The sequence below is a fragment of the Podarcis raffonei genome, chromosome 2, assembly GCF_027172205.1.
Source record: "Podarcis raffonei isolate rPodRaf1 chromosome 2, rPodRaf1.pri, whole genome shotgun sequence".
NCBI classification, from domain to species: Eukaryota; Metazoa; Chordata; class Lepidosauria; order Squamata; family Lacertidae; genus Podarcis; species Podarcis raffonei.
The window spans coordinates 113,813,603-113,836,010 of record NC_070603.1 but is presented as its reverse complement, the minus strand read 5'-3'; the positions used below and the strand labels follow the sequence as shown (position 1 = coordinate 113,836,010).

Below are 22,408 nucleotides of genomic sequence, written 5' to 3'. Positions count from 1 at the left end.
GAAGGTAAACGGCATTTCCATGCGCTGCTCTGGTTCGCCAGAAGCGGCTTAGTCATGCTGGCCACATGACCTGGAAGTTGTACGCCGGCTCCCTCGGCCAATAAAGCGAGATGAGCACTGCAACCCCAGAGTCGGTCACGACTGGACCTAATGGTTAGGGGCCCCTTTACCTTTACCTAGCAGAGATCTAGGTTGCTCTCTTAAGGAGACAAGGCAATGGTGCTTTATTTGATGGATTGATTTCATACTATCACACCCTTTCTTTCCTCAAGGGAGCACCAAGCAAAGTGCAAGCTGCTCCTCTCCTTTTAAGTTCACAGCAACCCTGCAAGGTAGGAGAGGCAGAGCGGCAGTGACCAGCCAAGGCCCCCTAGCGAGCTTTTTGGCAGTGCAGGGATCTGAAGCTGGCTCTCCCTGCTCCGGCAAGCCGCCTAAGGTGGGGGTTGCTTCCAAATAACCTGTTTGTCAACCACACCCCACCCACCCAATTTGTTGGTACAAGGTTTGCGAGGAAGTTAGGCAACATCAGATATTTATCTGGCATTCCTTCTGATTTGCTTGTGAAGAGGTTAGACAACGTCGCATCAAGGCATGTGTCAAGGGTTGGGCTAGATAACCCGCAGGGTCCCTTCCAACCTTGCAATTCTGTGACTCATCCCACACTTCCCTCTGCAATTGCCCTTGGCTTTCCTCACTGCAAAAAAAAGTCTGATATTTTAGTTTGTGGTGCGAAACCTCCCAACTGACTATAATTGCACAAACTTGAATTGACCAGGAACATGATTGAATCCCGCTCAAAAATAGTGACCGGCAATAATAATAATAATAATAATAATTTATTATTTATACCCTGCCCATCTGGCTGAGTTTCCCCAGCCACTCTGGGCGGCTCACAATCGAGTGTTAAAAACAATACAGCATTAAATACATTGGTACCTTGGGTTAAGTACTTAATTAGGTCTGTACTTGAAACTGTTCTTAACATGAAGCACCACTTTAGCTAATGGGGTTTCCTGCTGCCGCCGCGCCACCAGAGCACGATTTCTGTTCTCATCCTGAAGCAAAGTCCTTAACCTGAAGCACTATTTCTGGGTTAGCGGAGTCTGTAACCTGAAGCGTATGTAACCTGAAGCATATGTAACCTGAGGTATCACTGTATTAAAAACTTCCCTAAACATCCCTAAACAGGGCTGCCTTCAGATGTCTTTTAAAGATAAGATAGCTGCTTATTTCCTTCACATCTGAAGTGAGGGCGTTCCACTACCGAGAAGGCCCTCTGTCTGGTTCCCTGTAACCTCACTTCTCGCAGTGAGGGAACCGCCAGAAGGCCCTCGGCGCTGGATCTCAGGAGTGTGCATGCGTGCGCATTCCAATATAAAAGCATGCGAGAGAAGTCCTTGCAATTTGGCCATCTGTAGCAGTTAAGGACTGCAGAGCGCCAACAGGACGGCACAGAAAAAGGAGGGCACTAGGACCTCGCACTGCCTCGCTTGGGTGTTGTGGTACCCAGTTCAGCGGATGCAAGAAGATCAGCTGTTTTGGGAACATCATTGCTAGGGAACCATGGCCAGCCAGACGCAGGGAATCCAGCAGCTGCTGCAGGCTGAGAAGAGGGCTGCCGAAAAGGTGGCAGAGGCTCGGAAACGTGAGAGGGGGCTTCTGTTTCATGGGGGGGGGGAGATGGGGGGGTTGAGGAGGACCAGAATGCCTGAGTTCTCTGATAAAGGATTGCTGTGCAGTCATCACAGAGGGGAATGAACTAGAATTTTTTTGGGGGGGGCTAAGTGCCCTTTGGATCCATTCCCCCGTTTCCTTCTCTTGCCCAGGGCAAGAGCAACCCTAAAAAAACAGGCCTGGAGAGGCAGATAATGTTCTTTCCACCTGACCTTCAATGTCTGTCTCTCCACCTCCATCCCAGGGAAGGCCCGGAGGCTGAAGCAGGCCAAGGAAGAAGCCCAGGCTGAAATCGAGCAATACCGCTTGGAGCGTGAGAAAGAGTTCCAGCAGAAGCAGCAGGCGGTAAGATTTCTTGAGGGGTTTTTTTTAATGGGTGGGGGGAATTGAGAATGGAGGATGAGTCATGGGAGGAAGAGGCAGATGGGAACAACAGCGTTGGAGGGGTGGGGAAGCAATTCCAAATGGTCTAGGGTAACCTTCGTGATTCCCCTCCCACTTAAAATTGGGAATTTGGGGATCAGGCAAGGGTTGTTTTTAGGAAAGGGAAGAATTCAGGGCAGCCCCTGTTCTAAGGTGGTACAGAGGATGGGACAGGTTTGAAGGAGGCAGGATGAGCTGTTTACCTTCTAAGAGGCCGCTGCACAGGCAAAATGGATGGCTGTGGGAGAGGGAAGAGCATGGTTTACTAGTTGTGCTAGATGTGGCTCAGTGACAGAGCATTGGATCTGCATGCAGAAGGTGGCCGGTTCAATTCCTGTCATCTCCAGGTAGGAGATGCCCCAAATCCTAGACAGCCTCTGTCAGCCTGTGTGGATGATACAGAGCTGAATGGACCACGGGTGTAAGGCAGCTCCCTATGTAAAAGAGGACTGGGTAGCCCGTTAAGGGTCATTTTCCAGACCTCCTTATGGCAGAGATGGATTAGGGCAGAGATGGATTAGGATGGTGCTGTGGGTTAAACCACAGAGCCTAGGACTTGCTGATCAGAAGGTCAGCGGTTCGAATCCCCGTGATGGGGTGAGCTCCTGTTGCTCGGCTCCAGGAATGAATTCTAAAGAAAGTTGACACTTGCTATTTAGACACGGCTAAGACGTCAAGATATAGGGACGTGGGTGGCCTGTGGGTTAAACCACAGAGCCTAGGACTTGCTGATCAGAAGGTCGGCGGTTCAAATCCCCGCGACAGGGTGAGCTCCTGCTGCTTGGTCCCTGCTCCTGCCAACCTAGCAGTTCGAAAGCACACCAGTGCAAGTAGATATATAGGTACCGCTTCGGCGGGAAGGTAAATGGCATTTCTGTGCGCTGCTCTGGTTCGCCAGAAGTGGCTTAGTCATGCTGGCCACATGACCCGGAAGCTGTACGTCGGCTCCCTCGGCCAATAAAGCGAGATGAGCGCCGCAACTCCAGAGTCGGCCATGACTGGACCTAATTGTCAGGGGTCCCTTTACCTTTATGACGTCAAGATAGACTTCACTACTTACCTGTACCTTCCTTCAGGTGCTATCATAATTCGTAACTTTGTTGTCTCTCTCTCCTGTCCACAGGCTCTGGGCTCGCAAGGGAACCTGTCTGCTGAGGTGGAAGCCCAAACCCGCAAGAAACTGCAGGCGATGCAGGGAGGACAGGCCCGGGGCAAGGATCGGGTCCTGCGACAGCTTCTCACCATTGTTTGGGACGTGCGACCCCAAATACACCCCAATTACCGCATAGCTGCTTAGTTGACCCATCGGCCCAGCCTGCAGTTGCCATTGAGGGGACCTTACTGACCAGCATCAAACATATATAATGTCCCTGATTCCTAAAAGCAGTGGTGCAGTTAAATAATTTTATCTCAGCCCTTAACGGTGTTTCAGGAACTCTTTAGATGATGATGATTTCACCTTAATAACAATAAGAATCATTGTTGCTCCCAGCTACTCTGGGCAGCTTCCAACACATATAAGAACATAATAAAACATCAGATATTTAAAAACTTCCCTTTACAGGGCTGCCTTCAGATGTCTTCTAAAGGTTGTACAGTTACTGATGATCTTGACATCTGATGGGAAGACGTTCCACAGGGTGGGCGCCACTACCGAGAAGGCCCTGCCTGGTTCTTAGGCATATGACTTTAAAGCACGTGATATCCCCCAAATAATCCTAGAAACTGAGGTTTGTTCATGGTGCCGGGAATTGTAGCTCCGTGAGGGGTAAACTGCAGTTCCCAGGATTCTTGTGGGGGGCGGGGAGTCATGTGCCTTCACTCAAAATATGATAAGCCAAATTCTTCTGAGCGGAGCGCAGAACTGCTTCCCTAGAATCCTACTCTGACAGCACCACTGCCTCAAGTTCTAACTTTACATGCTCCTAGAACCTCTGTTCCTCCCAATCTTCAGCACATTTCAGCTTCCTGTGCTCCTATAAGCCCCCACCATTTAAAAAAAATAATAATTCTATCATATCTCATATCTAAGGCTGAAAATAGCACTCGATGGTTATCAGCATTCCATTATCCCAGACTAAAACAGCAAGCTAGTGGCAGGAAAATTTACTCCGTTTCATGGATGCTCTCAACCTTTTATCAGCAATAGGAGTAAGGAAGATTTTTCAAACTGGGGGCCATGTTTTCTTGTGGGCAACCTTCTGGGGCAAAACTGGGCAGAGCAACTGACTTTTCGCCTTCGTACAATAGGCTGCATTTCCGCCACAAAAAAACGGAGGTTTCTACAGAGCTACACATCTCTCTAAACAGGCAAAGAAGAGGCACAACCAAGGGCAAATTCCAGTCAGGCAAAAACACTCAAGCATGGAGCAAGGCAAAAGAGAGAGTGTGGCTTGAAAAAAACCCTGAGGCCCATATAGGGGAGTGTGGTGGGCCTGAGGTTCCATACCCCTGCTCTAGAAAAGCTTTATTTTGTCTCTGCATAGTTCCCTGTTTCTCTGCTCCCACAATATTTTTTTTAAGGGCAGTAAGGTCCCCTTCGCTGAGCCCTACAAAATGGGTCCATCACCTTCCACATCGCAGTTCTCGGTTCCTCTCTCTGTTTTGCTGCGCCCCGTGGCATGAAGGGGTGTGTCGAGAAAACTGGGGCAAAGGGGTTTTGGGGAGTGCCCCCTCGCTTCCTGCTGGTGTCTGTACGTGTGCCGAAACTGTAGCTCCTTATTTTTGTTCTGCTAGTGTTGTACCCCAGGACTCCTCCCTGGTCCCACGCTCCCCACAAATGTACAACTGGACATTTCAATAGTCACTTCCAAACATGATTAATAAAAAGTGTCATTATGGTTGAAATGGATTAAAAAGTGCTTATTATACATCTGTGGAGCGAGACCCCCTGGTATCTGAGGGAGATGGGTCAGTGTCAGCAGGTGAAATAATGTGACTAGTATTTGTTTGTTTTAAAATTTTATTTACCGTATTTTTCCCTCTATAACACACAGATTTTTTCTCCTAAAAAGGAAGGGGAAATGTCTGTGCGTGTTATTGAGCGAATGTGTGGTCCCTGGAGCCGAAAAATCAGGCAAAAATGAAATTGCGCATCACGGAGAAGGGAAACCTGAAAAGAGGAAGCGGCTGCTTTCCTGCATTCTGCCTCAGGGTCTTACTGCCCACCCTCCTCTGTTTCGTTGCTGTGTTTGCTCAAACGGAACAAAGAGCAGGGAAAGCCCCTCCCCTCCAGGCAAGCAGAGGGGAAAGCAGAGTGTCGTTCCTTCTAATTCCTCTCTGTGCTCTGGTGCTGCTGGGGGAGAGGGAGAGAGAGAGGGGGGGAGAGAGAGGGGGGGGAGGGAGAGAGAGGGGGGAGAGAGAGAGAGAGAGAGAGAGAGAGAGAGAGAGAGAGAGAGATGGATGGCTGGCTTGGGTGGGGGGAAACTTTTGCCTTTCTTTCCTCCCTCCCGTTAAATCCCTCTCCTGCATTCTTAGCCAGCTGCTTCTCTGCACACCCCTCTCATGTCCCTTCTTTGTTTTTCCTTCGCTCCCCACTTAAAATGTGGTTACAAAGCATAGATCCACATGGATCCTCAGGATCTTTGCATTGGGTCACCCCAAATTCACCATCAGATCACATAGCATGTCCATGGCTACAGCCTGCACCAGAAAAATCACGCACCCACTGTTGCCTGGGGCTGCAATGGTGCAAAAACGTGGTTACAAAGCATGGATCCACAGGAATTCTCAGGATTTTTGCATTGGGTCACCCCAAATTCACCATCAGATCACATGTCTGTGGCCACAGCATGAAGCACAAAAATGATACATCCACTGTTTCATTCAGAATGTTTTTTCCCTTGTTTTCCTCCTCTAAAAACGATGTGCGTGTTATGGTCAGGTGCATGTTATAGAGTGAAAAATACGGTATACGGCTTGGTACCTGCTCTTCAACATAAGGTCTCATGGGCAGGTTACAATAACCATGCAGACTTATTTGAGGGGAAAGAAGGTGCTTTCAAGGTAAAATGTGCACACAGCTCATATTGGAAAGATAAGTCACTGGCTATAGTGGCAAGACAAGAGTCATAGCCTATCGCCCTATCGCCTTAATAGCTCAAGTACAGGGTTGTACCCTAAAGCTGCAGTCCTAAACCTGGGAACATATCCCATTCAATTAATGTAAGATAATTCACTATGTAAGATAACAACAACAAGTTTTATTTATACCCCGCCCTCCCCAGGTAAGACCGAGCTCAGGGCGGCTAACACCAAATATAAAAACAATTGATTGAAATACAGCTTAAAAAACAAGATTAAAATACAACATTAAAACATTAAAATGCAGCCTCATTTCAGTGAAAACTCGATCAAAAACTTTTGGGGGGATAAAAACATCAAGTCTTCACCAAGGCTAACTATCCAGACTGGTCTTACACGGGCCAGAAAAAAGCCAGGGAAGTCCCGGATAGGAGTTCCAACACAGAAGGAGAGAGCAAAAATGATAACCCCTCATAATCATCCCAGTATTAAAAGTGTGTAGCCGAGAGAATGGAACAGGTCTACTGTGATATTTAAACCCGAATACTAATCCTGCATAAGAAGAAGAAGAAGAGTTTGGATTTGATATCCCACTTTATCACTACCCGAAGGAGTCTCAAAGCGGCTAAAATTCTCCTTTCCCTTCCTCCCCCACAACAAACACTCTGTGAGGTGAGTGGGGCTGAGAGACTTCAGAGAAGTGTGACTGGCCCAAGGTCACCCAGCAGCTGCATGTGGAGGAGCGGGGAAGCAAACCCGGTTCCCCAGATTACGAGTCTATCACTCTTAACCACTACACCACACTGGCTCTCATAAAATCATGACGCTATGGGAATGGGGAGAGAAGCATTGTGGGAGCTATTTCAACAGGATCTGTCCAGAGTTGTATTCACTCCCATCCAGTTTTTAACATGTGTCCCCTACAATAGCGTAGGCTAAAAGCGAACCGCATGGACAACACTCTACAAAGAAGCAAAAGCCTTTATATACAGAACTTCGGAAGTCGCAGAAACGAGACTTTAGACATGTCTCCATCCAGACAGCAAGAGAGAGTCTAAAAGAAACGCGTTTCAAGAGAAAACAATTGGTTTCATCTCAGGAACGAAGCATGCAATCTTCACGTTAATGAAAGAAAGCAGGCCGTGTGGAGAACACCACGTGGAGTTATGGGAGCTGGAAGTCTGCGAAGGCCTCTGCTATTAAATCTTCCTTATTCCAAACTTCCAAAAGAAATAAGCAGACTAATGTGGGGCAGAACCAAGAATGCAATGTGCTTCGACGTCCCACCCAGGAGAATGAGGTCATAACCAGGGGGCTTGTTGCACCTGCTTCATGCCTTTGTTTGCTCGCCTTTCTATGCATGCAAGGTGCAAGGCAGAAACTACTCCTCCCATTTACAGAAAGGTAGCCGTGTTGGTCTGCCATAGTCAAAACAAAAAATTTTTTTCCTTCCAGTAGCACCTTAAAGACCAACTAAGTTAGTTCTTGGTATGAGCTTTCGTGTGCATGCACACTTCTTCAGATACACTGAAACAGAAACAGTTAGACAACAGATCAACAGAGCCAGACAGATACCCAGAGAGAACTTGCTGCAAGACAGACCCAAAAAAGAAAATAACAGAACACCTCTAGTCATCACATACAGCTCCCAAGTTAAAACAGTACAACGCATCATCAGAGATCTACAACCTCTCCTGGACAATGATAGTTCTCTTTCTCAAGCTCTGGGAGGAAGACCTTTCATTGCCTACAGACAGCCACCCAATCTTAAACAACTCCTAACCCACAATAATACTACAACCAGACGTAACACGGACACTGGCACCAGAGCCTGCAATAAACCCAGATGCCAACTTTGCTGCCACATACACCCGGACAACACCATTACTGGCCCCAACAACATCACACATACCATCTCGGGACTATTTAATTGCTCATCGTCTAACATTGTATATGCCATCAAATGCCAACAGTGTCCTTCAGCTCTCTATATTGGATAAACTGGCCAAACCTTACGCCAAAGAATAAACGGACATAAATCGGACATCAAGAATCACAAGACAGAGAAACCAGTAGGAGAACACTTCAATCTCCCAGGACATTCTATACAAGATCTCAAAGTAGCTGTTTTACTACAAAGGAATTTCAGAAATAGACTGGAAAGAGAAGCTGCTGAATTGCAACTCATTACCAAACTTAAAACCATGGAGAGACCTGGTCTGAACGAAGACATTGGATTCTTATCTCATTATACATGACAAAGCCATTTTTCACCTTCTCACCCCTTGCTTTTTCCTGTAAGACCTATTGCAGTCGTTAAGAGTCGTCAACAGGCTCATCACAGCTATCTGCCAATCACCCATTCCCACCACCCTTCTGAGTAATACCCCTCCCCACCTTCTCACTATATAGAAGGATCTGGCAACTTCTGTTTCAGTGTATCTGAAGAAGTGTGCATGCACACGAAAGCTCATACCAAGAACTAACTTAGTTGGTCTTTAAGGTGCTACTGGAAGGAATAAAATTTTTTGTTTTTACCCCTCCCATTGTTATTGGGCTAGATCTCCTTTCAGCCCTGATCACTACCCATGCTGGCAGGGGCTTGTGAGAACTGAAGCCCTGAGGGGCGCCTTAGTTGGTTCTCCCTGGTGTAGACAATGCTGAGTCGAAGGTGTCCACAGCCTTGATTCTGTATATTTAAGGCAACATTTTAAAATAAGGTGAACATAGGAAGAATGTGACAGTTTATGTTGTATCTCTGAGACACCATCCAATTGATGTATAAATTGGGGTTTGGCTTCTGCAGCCCAACTCCCCATGGGACTTTGAGTCCCCTAAGTCCATGATTGGTCAGAGAAGAATGCATGGAGGCAGGATCCAGTGGAAAGCAAGGCAGATATTTATTTATTTTTCTGTTGCAACAGATTCCCTATCCTTCGAAGGAGGGAGAGACCCTGAGAGACCCTCTGCAGGAACCTTTAAATACCTTTGACATTGCCCAACTCATTAATCAAAGATCACCCCAAAATAATCATACATACATCATCGGAGGCGGTCTACAGCAGAAATCCTGTCTGCCAGGATACCTAATAATGGTCACTGATTGCATTACCTGGGCAACCTGGACATTTTTGTGTGTGATGGTTAATACTTTAGTTCCTGAATCCAGGTCACAGGCTCACCCTATTCATACATAAATACGCCCTTTAGACAGGATTTGTAAGCGAAAAGACAATTGGAAGGCTTTCCCTATTTGCCTCCCTTACTGTAGAGCATGGGTAGGCAAACTAAGGCCTGGGGGCCTTCTAAATCTGGCCCGCGGACTGTCTAGGAATCAGCGTGTTTTTACATGAGTAGAATGTGTCCTTTTATTTAAAATGCATCTCTGGGTTATTTGTGGGACCTGCCTGGTGTTTTTACACGAGTAGAAGGTGTCCTTTTATTTAAAATGCATCTCTGGTTTATTTGTGGGGCTTAGGAATTCGTTCATTTCCCCCTCCCCCCCCCAAAAAATATGGTCCGGCCCCCCACAAGGTCTGAGGGACAGTGGACCGGCCCACAGCTGAAAAAGTTTGCAGACCCCCTGGTAGAGGAATATTTGAGTCAAAATGACTTCAGGATTGCTCTCCCATACTATTTCAGACACGTGGTTTATATATATTTCGATATATGTGTATTTATGAATATTTATTCTATATTTGAGACCTTAGAATTCTTATAAAACTGCGAAAGGTTGAAACTAAAGAAGGCGTCCGTGTGGAAAACTCTTTTGTTACTACTTGTTTCCTTTTGCGATCTTAACAGTTTGCACGGCAGGTGTGCAACTCAGCAGGGTGCAGGTTCCCAGCAAGTTAGGGGGGAAACTGCTCCAGTTGAATTTCTGCCCCGTTGCTGCTGTAAAAAAAAATGGCAGGCAAGCCTCTCGGCGAAAAGAAACCAGCAGCAGACTTTCATTTGAATTTTCACTACACCAAGAAGATCTGTTTGAAATTAACCAATTTCTAGTCAGGCTCTCAATTAGACAAGCTCCGGGAGAAACCCGCGGGGTCCTCGCGACAGATTCCCACCCGGGGCTTCCGGTGACCTCCTTCCCCTTTACCGGAAGCTGCGCACTTTCTGCTGTGGTCGCTGTTCAGCGTAGCTCTTCGACTCCTCCCCTTCGTAGAAGGTAAGGTGCTTCCCGACAATCGCGCCTCCATCCGCCCTCGGTTGTGCCATCCGCCCCATATCAGGGTGGATATCGTTTCTCCAGGCATTTTTCTACCGAAGGTTCGTTTTTTTGGGGGGCCGCTTGCCCGTCTGGACCTCAAAAAATTGAGTCTGGAGTGGGCGGGGGGGGTGCCTTATCCCCTGCCATTGCAATGCTAAGTAGTAGAATTTAAGATGGCGCCCTTTTTCTTTGGCGCGCTGCTCCCCGTGAGCTGTTCGTAATCGGGAAACATCCTCCTTGTGGCGTTAACTAGGCCTCCCAAGCGTGGTCCTTTGGATAGAGACCCCTTGTGCCTTCCTTTTTAGCTCAGAATTAGAAACGAGAAATACAGAGAGTTTTAATTCTGGTGTGTCTACCCGCCCCCCGTTTCCAAACGGCCTTTTCTTAATAGCGCACTGTACATGATGAGACGATTATGGGGTAATTGTGGGGAGGGGGAAATTGCATCTAGAGAAGAGACGGGTGGGATCCCTTTACTCACAGGAAAGGGACAGATACAACCGAAAACGTGCCGCTTTAGCGGATCCTTGCTGGGGGATTCATTCATGCAGTTCGTGCGGGTTTGCAGATTAAATATTATAGGGGCCTTTCCCCCCCCCCCATGTTTGCGATTTGGGAAGGGTGCAGGTTTAGGTGGTCTGATCTTCACTAGGTGTAATGAGATGGGTTGCAATGGAACAGATTAAAATGCAGAGCAATGAATGGCAAGTGAGGCAGGAGATCCTGCTATTTTTCTTTTTTAAGATGACGTTTTGGACCGAAATGTATGCATGGATTGTTTGGGGAGCATGATTTTAGTGCAGTTTACCAGACTTGTACTGCAACTCTCTCCATAACTTTTTTTGGTTCATCCTTTGTATGGTCTGAACAGGGCCAAGTAGGTGTATTGTAATATCTTGAGGGATCGTACCCACGTGGAGTGTATTCTCCTCGGCGCTACAGGAGAACACTAAATTGCTGTTGCAGGAGAGGGTTTCTCTGGGAATTTACTCTGCTGAAATACAGAGGTTTTCTTTTTCTATTTTTAAGGTGGATTTTGTAGGATAAAAGAAGAAAAAGCTGCTGTTGTGCAGGAAAGGCGTGAGGAAAGAGTCAACAAGAAATTCCATCAAAAAAATAACACCCATTCTGACTCAGTGCTGGTGAGTGAGATTTATCTAGGAGGGTTTTTAGGTGGCTGTTCTTGAATCTCTTCTTGCTTGGTGCTGCAACTGTGCTTCAGGCAGCACCTCAAGAATGGGACTCCTCTTAGGAGTTGTAAATTCCAGTTTCCTGGTGCCATTCTCTTATCTTTTGTGCTGTAGGTGGTGTGGTATATGATACTTGGATCTGAGAATCCCAATATCTTAGAAAGCTCCTGGCTCCCTCATTTTCTTGCCCATCTCTCCCCCCCCCGCCCCGCCCCCCCGCTTAGAGATGAAGTGAGGATGCTCATCTTTAGCTGCATGTGTTTTCAGGGTGCCATAGGCTTAGGTGGTGAGGGATTGATTGGCTTTTTGTCTTATCTTGCTATGGCTGTATGCTAATGCAATAAAGGTTTGATGATGATGATGATTGGGGTAACTAGCTTTTCAGGGCATAGTGAGCTTAGGATTGTTGCTGTCCAAATGCAACACATGCAATTTTTAGGGGGTCCCACTAGCACCACTTATATGCACTTTCCCAAAATCTGCCAGCGGAATAGCCATATTGCTCTGTTGCAGAAATAGCAAGAAAGTATACTATCATGGCACCATAAACACTGGTAAATTAAGTATGCCATGGGTGTTCGTGGTATATGAAAACGTATCAGTAATTTTTATGCATGTCATAAAAGTTGGGGATGGGGGATGTATAACCCTTCAGGTGTTGCTAGACAACAACTCCCATCATCCCTGACCCTTGGCCATCCTTCTTGGAGCTGATGGAAAGTGGAGTCTCGGCAACATTTGGAGAGCTGCAGAGTCCCTGTAACTGACTTAGGTGCTGCTCAGAGGGTTTGCCTTTCTTCTCTAGTACTTCATGCATGTTCTTTATGAACAATCTGGCCCTCATAAAGGAGGCTCATGTTAAGTAAAATCATACAAGGCCCTTGTGAGTCTTATCCTCATTCCCTTTAGAATGCAAATTATTCTAGTTGTGACAGACCAAAGTGCTTTTCTAAGAGATTCTGATTTAATGTGGTATAAGACTAGAGCTATATGCATCATTAGCTATTTAAAAAAAATAAAATCTTGGAGGTAAGGTGTTATCCACAGTGTCCTGCGAAAACTGAAATATTCTGGTTTCTAAATGCTGCCTTTTTCTTGTTTTAAGAGCAACAGTGATAAAAGGGGCAGATAAAAATACTTGCATACATATGCAGCTTGCATACGTGCAGCTGTGATAATAATATAAGAAAAGATGGTGGCAAAGGCACAGACAAGTGTACAGCATGAATCTTTCAATTTTTGATGTCAGGTTTCTGCACATTTATTATTTTGTGTAGAGAACATCCTTTCTGCCCTGTGCAGGCATCAGAAGGATCTACATAACCAATGGAAGAACATTGTAATCTTCCAGGACACATTGTGCTGACCTAAAAGTTGAATTATTCAGCAAAGAAACTTCAAAGGGGGACTTTGCTCTGAACCTGTAAATCTGGTTGTGTTTGTTGAGGCCTGAAGGGAGGCAAGGGCTTCCTCAAACAATAAAGGTGTTAATTAACATAAGCTTTAAGTAGCAAGGTTGTGCTTTCACCAACCAAGCTATTGTGAATGATAACTGCACTTTACTTGCTTACCTTCAACCTTTATAATTGTCAGTCTGTTACCTCTTATATTGTTTGGCCGTACTATTTATGCACTTTTATGCTAAGTCTTGGTTTCGTTTTTTAGAGAGAGAGGCATCACCATGACTGAGAACGATGTTGACAATGAACTTCTGGATTACGAAGATGATGAGGTGGAAAATCAGGCAGCTGGAGATGGGGTGGACGTCCCAACTAAGAAAGATGTCAAGGGGTCCTATGTCTCCATCCACAGTTCTGGCTTCCGGGATTTCCTGTTAAAACCAGAGCTGCTGCGTGCCATTGTTGATTGTGGCTTTGAACACCCCTCTGAAGGTGAGCCCAGGTGCCTTGTCTGGTGGGGATATTTCAGAAAGTTAGCAAAGGAGGGCTTGAATGTAAGTGCTTCTGAGATCCCTGACCTGCCAGGAGGTATTCATTGTACTTTTTCATATTCTCAATGCAGTGCAACACGAGTGTATCCCACAGGCCATCTTGGGCATGGATGTCCTGTGCCAGGCCAAATCTGGCATGGGCAAGACTGCCGTCTTCGTTCTTGCTACACTACAGCAGTTGGAGCCAGTCACTGGTCAGGTATGTTTCGGAAAGGAAAGCAGTTTTTCAAGATGGTGGGTGGGTGCTGAGGAGGGAGCCTGATAACCTGCTAGCTTAAACAGACCTGAACGAGAGTCTGCTAGAGTGACGGAAGTAATCAGCAGAGGCTTCTTAAAACACATTTCCTCCTTCCTTCACAGGTGTCAGTGCTGGTGATGTGTCACACCCGTGAGTTGGCCTTCCAGATCAGCAAGGAGTATGAGCGCTTCTCCAAGTACATGCCCAGTGTCAAGGTGAGAGCTGAGGGGCTGCCACAGCTGTTGTCCCTGCTCAAGTCCACGTACAATGTTGTGCTTGCATGGGAATGAACAGTAGAAAATACACCTAAGAGAACGGTGGGAGAGGTTTGGACGATTTCATGGCTTTGGGGATGAAACTAACACTGGAGGCAGTTTCCGTCAAGTTACTTACAGTGGTGCCTCAGGTTACATACGCTTCAGGTTACAGACTCTGCTAACCCAGAAATAATACCTCGGGTTAAGAACTTTGCTTCAGGATGAGAACAGAAATCGTGCTCTGGCTGCTCTGGCGGCAGCAAGAGGCCCCATTAGCTAAAGTGGTGCTTCAGGTTAAGAACAGACCTCCAGAACGAATTAAGTACTTAACCCGAGGTACCACTGTATTTGACAGCGTTTGCATCCTGCCTATGTCCTGTTTTCATTTATTTTTACCCATTTCTGCACCCTTGGGGCTTTTGTCTCTCCTGGCTGCTAGCCTTTATTTGAAAGTTCCCTCTCTTTCCCTCCCTCCCAGGTGGCGGTGTTCTTTGGGGGCCTGTCCATCAAGAAGGACGAAGAGGTGCTGAAGAAGAACTGCCCCCACATTGTGGTGGGGACCCCGGGCCGCATCCTGGCCTTGGCCCGCAACAAGAGCCTCAACCTCAAGCACATCAAGCACTTCATCCTGGACGAATGTGACAAGATGCTTGAGCAGCTTGGTGAGGAGCTGTGGACATGTGATCCGTGTGGGTTGGGCTTAGTAGTTGGACAGCAAGGAAGGTACTGCTTGGGTCAGCCGGGTGTCCATGCTTTTGACTTCTTAGAAGCTGTGTTTTCCAGAACAAGAGGAAGAATGCTAACTTTCTGAGCACGTTGGGTTAGATCCAGGGCTGTTCCTTTTTGTGGAAGGGGCTGTTCATTTCAGTGGAGGCTCCTGCTGAAGGAAGCTGGGGAAGTGCTTTGGCTAATGCTTCCATTACTGCTCTGTATGGAGGGAGGACTGCTGGGGGAAGGGGGAATCTCTGCAAACTGTCTTGCCTCCCTCTTCTTTCAGCAAAGCATTGTGTGAGTGTAACGCTACAGAGTGCAAGTCAGGAGCCAATCCAGAGAATGTATAAACAGCACGAGATTTATTCCTCCTCCCCCCCTCCCCGCGCTTGTCAGGCCGGTGGCCCTTACTGTGTGTCAGATAAATTGAATTTGAGGCAGCTTATAATCAGATACAGATTATATCAGATACAGATTTACGATACAGATCATAAAGCAGTAGTGCAGCTATTGGCCAGTTAAAGCAACAGAAGATAGGCAGACAGTAACGTATGAGTATATACCCCTTAAAAAGTTGCCCATACTCTTATCATGAATGCTCAGTCCTCTGAAAAAAAGCACCATTAGAGCTATTAAGTGTTTGTGAGACTGGAACAACTTCCTTACGTGGATATGGTCTGGCAGTGGAGGAGAGGAGACCTATTGGGTTCCTGGAGTGTTACAGAGAGCCATTTTTAATCTTCTGGTCCTTTTCTTCCTCGCAGATATGCGCCGGGACGTCCAGGAGATCTTCCGCATGACCCCGCACGAAAAGCAGGTCATGATGTTCAGTGCCACACTCAGCAAGGAAATCCGCCCTGTGTGCCGCAAATTCATGCAAGACGTAATTAAACCCCTTCTACCTTCTTTATCCACCTGGCCGGCCGGCCAGCCTCCCTTCCTCCCCGTCCAGGGAAGGAGCAGGGGGCCAGAGCTTAGACCGCCACCACTGCCTACAGCACCCTGGGCTGCACCGCTGCCGCCCACCGGCTACCCCAGTCCCCCTAAGGCACTTGTAGGGCACATACCTTCCGGAAGATCATTCGGGTTACGCTAGCCAGCCGCATATTTGCACACACGAACGAGAGGCCTCTCCCAAAAGGGCTAGAGAGCACCCGCACACCATCATCATCCTCTGCCCAGCTGGCACACACAACCTAGAGAGTGTCCACGTTAGCGATGGAGGGGATCCATTCCAGAAGGATCCTCTTCCCGCCTCCACACTTGGCGGGTGGCGCAGAATACACGGCGCCCCCCTGCTCTTTATCCTGTATTCCCTGCACTCCCTTCAGCGTGGGATCCACCTGCTGGTCAGCACCGTGCTCCGAAGATCCTGGCCCACACACACCCACGTTCAGAAGATCCTGGCCCCCTCACACCCAGGCAAGTGTAGTTTTCTTGGCTCCTCACCCCCATGCATTACGCTCGGGTACACACTCACCGGCAGCACGCACGCACGCACGCACACAATCCTGCCCTCCTTGCCCTCTCCTGCCCTGCCCTGCCCACTCACTGGCTGGCACTCTGGAGACCTGCGGCGAAGCACTCCCCGAGGGATCCAAGGGACCGGCAGCAGCCAGTGGAACAGACGTGCCTGGCGACCTGGAGGAGAAGTTTTATCCTTTTTTTGTTCTGAACTGGGAAAAGCGTGTTGTTTTATTTTCTATCACCCCTTTCTTCTCTGTCCCCACCCCCACCCCTGTGCCATGTGGGAAAGGGATTGTCTTGAGGGTCCTCACTGCTGGGGGAGAGGGAAGTAAATTGCTTCCCCTGCCCCCTACAAAAAAAAAGCCGTCAAATCGTGGCTGGAGGTAGCGACTGTCCGAATGCCAAATTAATCCTGAAATGAATAGGATTTGTGAGGCAGATAGTGGGTCTGTGGGGTCAGGTGGAAAGATGAGTTTCTGGAAGGCAATGGGCCATGTGGAATCTGCTTCCCATGTGTACTTTGCTGACCCTTGATTCCAAGCACCAGAGTTTGGGTAACTAGATAGTTGGAAATTGCAGGGGATGTGGTGCATGGCTGGACCCGGAGCCCCTGTTTGCTATTAGGAAGAAGCCTGTGAGGGATGCGCAAGGCCAGAATGGTTTAGGCGGTTGAAATTGCTCAACATGCACAGACTTCTTTCCTGTGCTGTTGCTTTTCCTTTTTTTAACACTGTGGGGATTGGGAGGAAATCGTAAAGGAGGGCATTTGAGTCTTGTGTTTCATTTGATACCCTGCCTAATCTTGAAAGTGGCTAATGTTTTAGTACTTTGTAAAGGAGGAGAATCTTAAGAGGTGGCAGTGTTAGCCTTTCCCCCAGAATGCTTTGCAGGGAATGTTCATGGCTGAGCCGGGAGAAGTGTCTCCTAGGATCCTTCGGATGGAAGCTTTTGGCTTCTTAAGATTTACTGGAAGCGGAAGGGGGTGGGGTGTCCCTTCATTTTTCTGATCTTTCCTAGGGGAACGTAGGGCCGTGGGCATGTATGCGGCGAGGAAAGCTGTTCCTGTGCCCGTTTTGTGTTTCTTGTCTACCCCGACCCACCCCCTCCCTCCGAGCCCAGGTCAGCCTTGCCCTGGTCTAACCGGCCCTGGGTTTGCTCCTCAGCCCATGGAGATCTTCGTGGATGACGAGACCAAGCTGACGCTGCATGGTCTGCAGCAGTACTATGTCAAACTGAAAGACAACGAGAAGAACCGCAAGCTCTTTGACCTGCTTGATGTGCTGGAGTTCAACCAGGTGCCTTCTGGAAGTAGACCCTGCCCCAGGGTCAGGGTTTCTCGATGTGGGAGGGACCAGAACTTGAAATGTCCAGTCCACCTTTAAAGATTAAGAGGGTTGACTTGGTAGAATGCGGGGAGCCTGCTTCTGCTTCTGATCCTTTCCCTGGCTAGATGCTTGATCTGAGTCTCACAGGCTGAAATTAAAAGCTTAATGTTGGCCCGCATGATGACCACAAAGCGACCCGCCTGATGGTGGAGAAGTTGGGTTCTGCCTTCATGGCTTCCTATGAGTGCAGGCTCCATGCCCGCTCTGACCATTTTCGAGAGGGGACTTGGCAGGAGGCGTGCGCTAAACATAACAAACTGACATCCCTTCGCTATCAAGGGGCAGCTGTGAATAGGTGTCGTCGCTTCCCCGTCTAGGTGGTGATCTTCGTGAAGTCCGTGCAGCGCTGCATCGCGTTGGCTCAGCTGCTAGTGGAGCAGAACTTCCCGGCCATCGCCATCCACAGGGGTATGCCCCAGGAAGAGAGGTGAGAAGGACACACAACTGTGACGCAGGGGGTTACTGGTTAAGATGCAGGTGGCTCATTTGCTGTGATGAGTTTGCTTCAGACTAGAGTCTCTGACTCTTTCGGTGATGCTTTTCTAAGCCCTGAGCAATGGTCACTGCGCTACGTTGCTGAGACATAGATAAAAGTTCCTCCTCATGTCGTTTGTTGGCAGGAGATGATGTTTAACGCGTGGGGTCCGGGACAAGAAAACACTATTAATGTGAATCATCTGGGTAAAGTTGATGCAAACATCCACTTTCTTGGCATCTGAATCATCTTTGGGATGGGGTGGATACAGAGAAACATTTTCTTGCGCTTGACATTTTGGAGCTGGGAGACCAATCCTTACATTTAGCAAAATGCTCGTTTGGGTCAACATGATCTTACACGCCTAGTCATGGGAGGGGTTAGTGGACAAAATTTTTCATAGGCTGATGTTGTAAATAAAAATATGCCCTTTTCCCTTATGGGGTATCCAAGAGCCCATATAGAGTCCTTACATAGGTTCCCTATTGGTAGGAGAAAATAACAGTGGCCAACCAGAGAATATCGAGAAGCAAAGCAGCTAGTAAGCTTGATCTTTATTGATCTGTTGCAACAGGGTACTCCCCTCACACGCAGGAGAGGAAGAGGACCCCCAAAAATGCTGTGCAAGGGCTTATAAAGACTTTTGAAATTCCCATCCTCTAGATCAAGACCACCCCCAGAAACATTATGCATTCATCACAGAAGGGGTGTAACCTAAGACCACCCCTCAGATAAGGCGGTCTAAAACAGAACATTTGCATGTTGTTTTCTCCTGTCGCTTTGTTTATTTCCTGTCTGGCAGGTTACTTGATTGGATTTCTTGGGGAGCCTGGGCAGTCTTTTGTAATGATAAGGCTCACACCCTTATTCAAACACAGATTAAGACAGGATTTGTGAAGGAAGAGACAATGGGGAGGCTTTTCCATTTTGACCATGCAGAGAAACATTTGCTCAGTTTAGGAATCAAAATGGTTCCAGGTTGGCTTTCCTGTGCTGATCTATGTACGTGTGGTTATGAACGTTGCCATATATCTAAGACCATAAAATTCCTATCACACTGATTAGGAGCTGAAAGTCTACCAGGGAATGTAAGCCTTTTAAGGGCAGTCACATCTGGTGGGTTAAAACACAGGCTGTGTGGGAGTTGTGTTTTGTATATGGTGGTTGTCTTATTCCTTGGTTGGCTTCCTCCTCCCAGTCACTCCAGAAGGCAGGACTGTTTGCATTAAGCAAGCAGCGAGTCCTCTGTGAGAGAGCACCCTCCTTCAGTTGTTTGTCCTGCTTGCTCCAGGAGAGAGGTGGAAGCATAGCTCCTGTTTGGCCTAGGCCGTTTGTGTGCGTCTTTGTCTTGTTTGTTTGTTTTGCCTCCTATTTGAAAGGGTAGTTTTGTCTGGTAGGGTAGAACAAAGGGGTGGGAGTTGTCTTTCTGGTTTTCTACTAAGAGGTGGGGTTTCTAGGGGGCCTAGAGATATTAATCACTTTATTTTCTTGGCCTCGCAGGTTGTCTCGATACCAGCAATTCAAAGATTTCCAGCGCCGTATCTTGGTGGCCACCAATCTCTTTGGTCGTGGCATGGACATTGAGCGGGTCAACATTGCTTTCAATTATGATATGCCAGAGGATTCGGACACCTATCTGCACCGGGTGAGTGTGGGGCTAGCGAGAAAGTAGATTCCAAACCTCAGCTTTGAGGCCCAAGTTCAAAAGGATAGAAAAGTCCAAGGTGGTGTTTGCGCTGATGAGTTTGCTCAGACTAGAGTCTCTGACTTGTTTTGATGTCTCTTCAAGCCCTGAGCAACACCCGTGGCAAAGGTGGGTTTTTACGTGCCCTGGTGCCTCTTGCTTTCAGCACTTGACCTTGGAGAGAACAGCCTACTTTTGGGGAAGTACAGTGGTACCTCTGGTTACATACACTTCAGGTTACAGACTCCGCTAACCCAGAAATATTACCTCGGGTCAAGAACTTTGCTTCAGAATGAGAACAGAAATCGTGCTCCGGCGGCAGCAGGAGGCCCCAGTAGCTAAAGTGGTGCTTCAGGTTAAGAACAGCTTCAGGTTAAGAACAGACCTCCAGAATGAATTAAGTACTTAACGCAAGGTACCAGTGTACCGGGAAATACTTCGACAGGCACTTGGGCCCATCTTCTCCTTTGTGGGTTCCGCAGGTGGCTCGTGCTGGGCGCTTTGGCACGAAGGGTCTGGCGATAACTTTTGTGTCGGATGAGAATGATGCGAAGATCCTGAATGAAGTGCAGGACCGCTTCGAGGTGAACATCAGCGAACTCCCTGATGAGATTGACATCTCTTCCTACAGTAAGTGCAGCCTGAGACCTTTGATGGCGGTTGGAATGAGGAGGGGAGATTTAGAGTGCCGGAAGAGCTTGTTACTGGAGGCCAAGCAGGAAATTTGAGACCTGAAGGGGGAGGTATAAGTTGACTGAATGCTGGGAATGCCATTACTCCATTTAGCTTAGTATTGTCCACACCTATTGGCTACGTTTTTCAGGCATAGGCCATTTCCAGCCTTGGTGGTGTACATGCCAGGGATTGAACCTTTGAACCAGGTGCTTTGATGTTCTGAGGGCTCTCCACTTCAATCTAAATTTGAGGAATCGGATGAGCCGTATGAGAGAGCAAGGAACACTTGGAGGAAAAAATGCCCTATGAACTGAGCTTCTGGAAGTCACTGTGAACAGACCGCTGGCTCAGTGGGAGTTGCTATTTGCCATGTGGAATTGGGGAGGGAAGTACTTAGTTTGGTAAAGGAGGACACTTTTCTGCAGAAGACGTGAAAGATGCTGGAAAGGTTGTTCAGAAACATTAGAATTGAATGGGCAGCCTAAGCTTGTTTGCTGTGTTCTGCCTAACGTGTTTTGTCTCTTTCAGTTGAACAGACCCGATAAAGGGGGCTTTGCCTCTTCATGTTGCCCTTGGTTTAAATTCCTGACCTCCTCCGCTTCCCTGGAGCTTCACGTTTTTAATTTCATCTGATGGAGAATGAGGTGACCGACAAGTCTGGAACACTCAAACCACACCCCACTCCTGCGGCACGGATGGAGGAGCACCTATCACCGGGCTGTGCGAAGTGGGGAGTTGGGGCTGACATCAGCAGATATCCTGCACTCCCTCAGGGCAAAAGTCTCATTGCTCAACTTGGCACTCAGATGACAAAGAAGGTTCTGCTGCTGGAGCCTCCACATGAGACCTCCTTTCAGATGGACCTCCACTGCCTGCCTGCCAACAAGATTTTGGGACTCCACCTATTGCTCTGTCCCCGCCCCGCCCCTCCACCCATACATCAATACTACCAGTGACCTGCCTCTGTGATGATGGGAAGTACGAAAGGGGAGCTTAGTTGGGGGTGCTCTGTGATACCCGACATTTAAAAGTACATTTTGTTTTATAGGGAGGGGGGAATTCCTTGGATGGGGAACTAAAAACACAAACATTTTTTCGTACGCCTGTTCATCATTTTTTAAAAAGACTGTTTTCCGTATATGTGCGTGTGTGTGTTATGTATGCCCTATCACTTTTTAATTTTGTCTGCATGTTAAAATTAATCCCCTGTTTAAAGTTGATATTTCTTGGCAGGTAAACTAGTAGTGAAAGATTGATAATGTTTTAGTTGTGGCTTGTTCTCTCTTCCCCCGTCCCCCTTTGAGACCCTATTATTTTTTGGTAATAAAGGAGCCCAGCTCTTATGGGTGTTGAATTAAACTAGTCTTGTGAGTAACCTTTTGCTGGTGTGGCTTCATTCTTTAGGATAGGAGTATCTCTTGTATGGGGGTGCATTCTCTCTCTCTCTCTCTCTCTCTTTGTGAGACATTATTTGAAAGAATTTTTAAAGTTTGCAGGACAGCTCACAGAATAATTTAAAAAATAAATATACCATATTTTTCCGTGTATAACATGCCCCCATTTTTGGGGACATGTAACTTAAGAAAATTGGGGTTGTTGTTGAGCTTTTTTTGGGGTAGATTAGCCCAGAGTTAAACATACTTTTTAAATAACAAACCCTTGTCATATACACGGAAAGGTACAGCAAATGAAGCGGGACCAAATACTAGGTTTTGTCTAATCAGTTGCTTAATACGCTGTGCTGTAAGGCCTGTGTGCTGAAAGCGAACTTAATTGACACTAGTTCGACCTTACATTGTAAGCTCCCAAAAGCTAAGCTGGGCACAGAAGAGATGAAGGGCTTGCCCTCTAGCCCCCCACCCCACCTAGATTGAAATGTCAGTTACTGGTTGCCAGTGCCAACCAGCTTATTGGTGCTTAAATACCGTATATACTAGAGTATAAGTCGACCCGAATATAAGCCGAGGCACCTAATTTTACCACAAAAAACTGGGAAAACTTGTTGACTTGAGTATAAGCCAGTTCACCAAACCACAAACCGCCTG

General features: G+C 47.4%; 2 protein-coding genes and 1 non-coding gene across 6 annotated transcripts; all 3 read left to right on the top strand.

Annotated features, from left to right (window-relative positions):
- Positions 1–1,467: 1,467 nt before the first annotated feature.
- Positions 1,468–4,944, top strand: ATP6V1G2 (ATPase H+ transporting V1 subunit G2). The gene is made up of 3 exons (XM_053379414.1): positions 1,468–1,645; positions 1,919–2,019; positions 3,221–4,944. Exons 1-3 carry the CDS (start codon positions 1,564–1,566, stop codon positions 3,392–3,394), a joined length of 357 nt encoding a protein of 118 aa, XP_053235389.1. The 5' UTR covers positions 1,468–1,563; the 3' UTR covers positions 3,395–4,944.
- Positions 4,945–10,205: 5,261 nt separating this feature from the next.
- Positions 10,206–21,722, top strand: DDX39B (DExD-box helicase 39B). 4 transcript variants are annotated; one of them, XM_053379294.1, is made up of 12 exons: positions 10,206–10,288; positions 11,360–11,472; positions 13,184–13,412; positions 13,543–13,670; positions 13,832–13,924; positions 14,445–14,628; positions 15,442–15,560; positions 17,308–17,439; positions 17,847–17,956; positions 19,505–19,649; positions 20,171–20,318; positions 20,892–21,722. In XM_053379294.1, the coding sequence occupies exons 3-12, from the start codon at positions 13,202–13,204 to the stop codon at positions 20,906–20,908; spliced, it is 1,287 nt and encodes a 428-aa protein (XP_053235269.1). In that variant the 5' UTR covers positions 10,206–10,288; positions 11,360–11,472; positions 13,184–13,201; the 3' UTR covers positions 20,909–21,722. The 4 variants fall into 4 exon arrangements, with proteins under 4 accessions (XP_053235269.1, XP_053235268.1, XP_053235266.1 ...); XM_053379293.1 differs by lacking the exon at positions 10,206–10,288 and adding an exon at positions 10,307–10,389; XM_053379291.1 differs by lacking the exon at positions 10,206–10,288 and having other exon boundaries at positions 11,386–11,476; positions 13,186–13,412.
- LOC128409690 (small nucleolar RNA SNORD52) lies at positions 19,737–19,802 on the top strand. The gene has a single exon (XR_008329301.1). It is a non-coding gene; the product is annotated as a small nucleolar RNA SNORD52 (small nucleolar RNA).
- Positions 21,723–22,408: the final 686 nt, after the last annotated feature.